The sequence below is a fragment of the Bombus vosnesenskii genome, unplaced genomic scaffold (genome assembly GCF_011952255.1).
Source record: "Bombus vosnesenskii isolate JDL3184/JDL3185 unplaced genomic scaffold, Bvos_JDL3184-5_v1.1 scf7180000013348, whole genome shotgun sequence".
NCBI lineage: Eukaryota > Metazoa > Arthropoda > Insecta > Hymenoptera > Apidae > Bombus > Bombus vosnesenskii.
Genome location: NW_022882984.1, coordinates 1,641,742 through 1,645,796, shown reverse-complemented (window position 1 = coordinate 1,645,796; position 4,055 = coordinate 1,641,742). Strand labels below are relative to the sequence as shown.

Here is a 4,055-nt window from a genome sequence, read left to right as displayed (position 1 = left end):
AAATATGCAACACGATAACATAATTCCATATCCGTTCTATTCCGTAGCTCGTCTGTGATTATGTACCTGTAAATAGATATATTACTTTGAAATCCACCGCTTTAAAATTGTCTGATTTTTTCCACAATTTAGGACGTACGGCATTATCTTGTCATATCATGTCTTGCATATCTAACTACATATCTATCTCTTAATTTATCCGCGGCCGTAGTTCGTTCATGGTTTTATGGCTATACACTATATGACTAGTGTTCATACGCGCCTACATGCGCGTACGAATAGTACAGTGGATGTTCGTTCCCTGAATAATTTGTTCGTTAACAAGTATTTTAATTTATTGACATAAAAATTGGGATAAAAATGGATAATGATAAAAGTACTATGCTGGCAGTTCTGCAGCTACTTAGAAAATATAATTTGAAGGTATTTGGCAAATAATTTCATTTAAATTGTTCTAACCTTAAACATTCATATAAACATTAAATCTTTATTTAAGCAACTCTTGTACAGTTTGATATTTTTATACGAAAAATATATATGTAATATGCAAGCATGCATTATAACTTTATAAATATTATTCTTACAGGGAACAGAGGAATTATTTAAAAAAGAAGCAAATCTGATAGACATTTCTCCGGACGAAGCTCAACAAACTGATTCTGAAGTGAACAGTGTTCTTTCTGCCTACAAAAGCGAGGGAGATCCTGCTTTATATGAGAAAGCATATAGCGAACTAAAAAAATTTGTAGAAGGATCTTTAGATATATATAAGGTAGATTATTTAAATTAAAAAATGCATAATAAACTTTACAAACTAATAGAAATAATATATTTGTTTTTGTTGAACAATGACAGCATGAATTAGGCACAATTCTATATCCAGTTTTGGTACATATGTATCTCGAATTGGTTTACAATAATCATTCTGAAGAAGCAAAGCAATTACTGAAAAGATTTGGTGGAAATTTAGAGGAATATTATCAAAATGACTTAAAAAGATTGTCCAATGTCACAAAACGTGAACAAATGGCTGGAAATGAATTAACCGACACTTTCAAGTATATATTAATAAATTTTAATGATTATATGTATAATATATAATTTTATGATATAAATAATCTGTTAAATTTTCTATAGATCTAATCAGTTTATAATCAGAATGTCGAGGGATACACTCTCTATATTAAAAAGACATTTACAAGAGAAGAAGCACTGCGTGTTGTTAAATATTATACAAGAGCATCTTTATTTTGATATGTACGAAGGAGTAGCTAGGAATAAACAGCAAATTGATGCCACATCAGGTGCAATGGTTGGCGAAGCAACAAGACAAGGTAATTTATCCAAATTAAATGCCAAAACTTTTATAAAAATATGCTTTTTATTTAAACTATAACTTTTAATTCAGACAATAAGGCGAAAGTATATTATGGACTTTTGAAGGAGCCAGACATTCAATGTATGCCACCAACCGAAGAAGAAGAGGATGATACGGGTGGTGTTGATGGGGATAAACCAAAGAAGAAGAAAGCTAAAAAGGATCCATTATTTTCTAAGAAAACTAAATCGGACCCAAATGCACCTCCTGTTGGTAGAATGCCTTTGCCCAACTTGTAAGGAGCTTTATTCATAAATTTGTTTCTTGTATTCTAATATAAGAAATAACACAATCTGATCATAAATATAGGAAAGACGCGGATAAATTGGAAAAAGGAAAAGCGTTGAGGGAAGCATCGAAACGCGTTGTACTTGGTCCTGATACTTTGCCATCTATATGCTTTTACACGCTATTGAATGCAGTAAACAGGTAAATTTACGCACATATTGATTCTATACAAAGAAATGGTAACATATATGTAATACGAGATTTAGTGTGACAGCAGCTGAAGTAGCAGAAGATTCGAGTTTGCTGGCCATCGGATTTGGTGACTCTTGTATAAAGGTCTGGAGTCTGGTTCCACAAAAATTAAGACTGATGAAGACAGGGGAACAATTACAGGACATAGATAGAGAAGCAGGTAATATCTCTTTTCATTCAATGAAGTTATGATATTTGGAATACGATAAACGTGGATAATTTATATTACTAACGCGTTGATATTATGATACAGACGACGTACTAGTAAGAATGATGGACGATCGTACAGCAGAAACATCGAGATCGTTATTCGGGCATAATGGTCCTGTATACAGTCTATCATTTAGTCCAGACAGAAATCTCCTTCTTTCGTCATCAGAAGACAGTACAGGTGCGTTTTAAAATGATGTGTTAATTACACTTAATAACTATTGTATTATACTTATATTATATTGCAGTGAGGCTGTGGTCTCTGCATACATGGACGTGTGTAGTATGCTACAAAGGACACTTATTCCCAGTGTGGTGTGTAAGATTTTCGCCTCATGGTTATTATTTCGCAACTTCCTCTCACGACAAAACCGCCAGACTCTGGGCAACTGATTCTCATCAACCACTTCGAATATTTGCCGGTCACTACTCAGACATAGATGTAGGTTTATATTCGTATAACTTCAAATACTAAACGTGAATCAAAATGACAAATTAATTTTGTTTTAGGTAGTGCAGTTCCATCCAAATTCAAACTACGTAGCAACCGGTTCCAGCGACATGACAGTAAGATTATGGGACTGCGTAAACGGCAGCCAAGTCAGGTTAATGACAGGACACAAAGCTCCGATTTACTCCCTTGCTTTTTCCGCAGAAGGGCGATTTCTGGCTTCAGCCGGTGCTGATCACCGTGTTTTAGTTTGGGATTTAGCACATGGTCATCTTGTCGCTGCCTTATCGAGTCATTCTGGTACTATTCATTGCTTATCATTCAGTAGAGATGGGAATATACTAGTCTCAGGTTGGTCATATTCCTTACTTACATTTTCTTTTTGACAACCATGAAGCAAATAGAAGTAAGTTATAGTTTGTATTATTTTTTTAGGATCGTTAGATTGTACGATCAAATTGTGGGATTTTACGAAACTCGCCGAAGAAATGAGTTTGGAGGATGTGAATGTTTCACATAATCCGGATGTAAAAACGAATACGGAATCATATCTCCTTCGAACGTTCGCGACAAAAAACACTCCTGTACTAGCACTACATTTTTCGCGAAGAAATTTACTCTTAAGCGTCGGAATGTTCGAGTCAACTTAGCAAACATAAATGTCTTTCAACAAATTTTATCATTACTGATGGAATATGGTTTGACATCGGATCAACATTGTTGTAAATTACAAATGTTTATTAATAAATTTTTTCATATTGACCATGCAACGTACCTGAATTATACCTAATAATAATGTATTGAATTAAGGTCCTAGAGACTATATTTATATATAATCAGGATATTTAACTATTGTACAGTTCAAAATATAAACAACCAAAATATTCTAATACGTTATGTCTTTTTTTCTTTCAAATAAATTAGTTTCGTTCGTTGTTACGTCGCGTGAAATGGTCAGGAGAGTCAACTACTTCTTCTACGACATCAGCAGGGTCAACTCTACTTCTTCTCCTTGCGCTCTAGTTTATATCTAGTCTACATCAACAGAACAGTCAAGTAACAGTCAAATCTCATCAGCGAGTCTATCAACTCGATCCAGAGGGCAGTGCAAGGAACAGCAAGAATCTACAAGTCGAAAACAGTCAATCAACATAAGATATCTCATCATCGTCGTCAACACGAAAGGAGTCTCAGTTCGTACTCATTCGGAGTTGTTATTTCAAATGATTGTTATTTCAACACTGAAGTTATTGGATCATTCAAATATATAGTAACCTGTTAATAGCAGCGTTATATTATTCAACTCAACCACCCTTATTATCCCACAAGAAATAGGGGATCGAACGATTCATAGCGTCGATTAGTCAAATCGTAACGGGAATTTACGACTCCCGTTGGCATGCTTCTTCGAGATCGCGTCTCCCCGCGAACGTCCGAAAGTTCATTCGTACTACGATTATTTTATATATTCGATTAAAATGAAAAGCAAATAAGATAGAAAAATGGATTAATTTGTTATGAATTGCTTAGCGTTAA

At 34.3% G+C, this 4,055-nt stretch overlaps 1 protein-coding gene across 1 annotated transcript; it reads left to right on the top strand.

Moving 5' to 3' along the window:
• The first annotated feature begins 260 nt into the window (after window positions 1–260).
• Window positions 261–3,282, top strand: LOC117236342 (transcription initiation factor TFIID subunit 5). The gene is made up of 11 exons (XM_033499187.1): window positions 261–423; window positions 587–772; window positions 856–1,058; window positions 1,138–1,334; window positions 1,409–1,613; window positions 1,688–1,807; window positions 1,873–2,018; window positions 2,112–2,249; window positions 2,317–2,510; window positions 2,579–2,870; window positions 2,955–3,282. Exons 1-11 carry the CDS (start codon window positions 361–363, stop codon window positions 3,167–3,169), a joined length of 1,959 nt encoding a protein of 652 aa, XP_033355078.1. The 5' UTR covers window positions 261–360; the 3' UTR covers window positions 3,170–3,282.
• The last annotated feature ends 773 nt before the right edge of the window (window positions 3,283–4,055 follow it).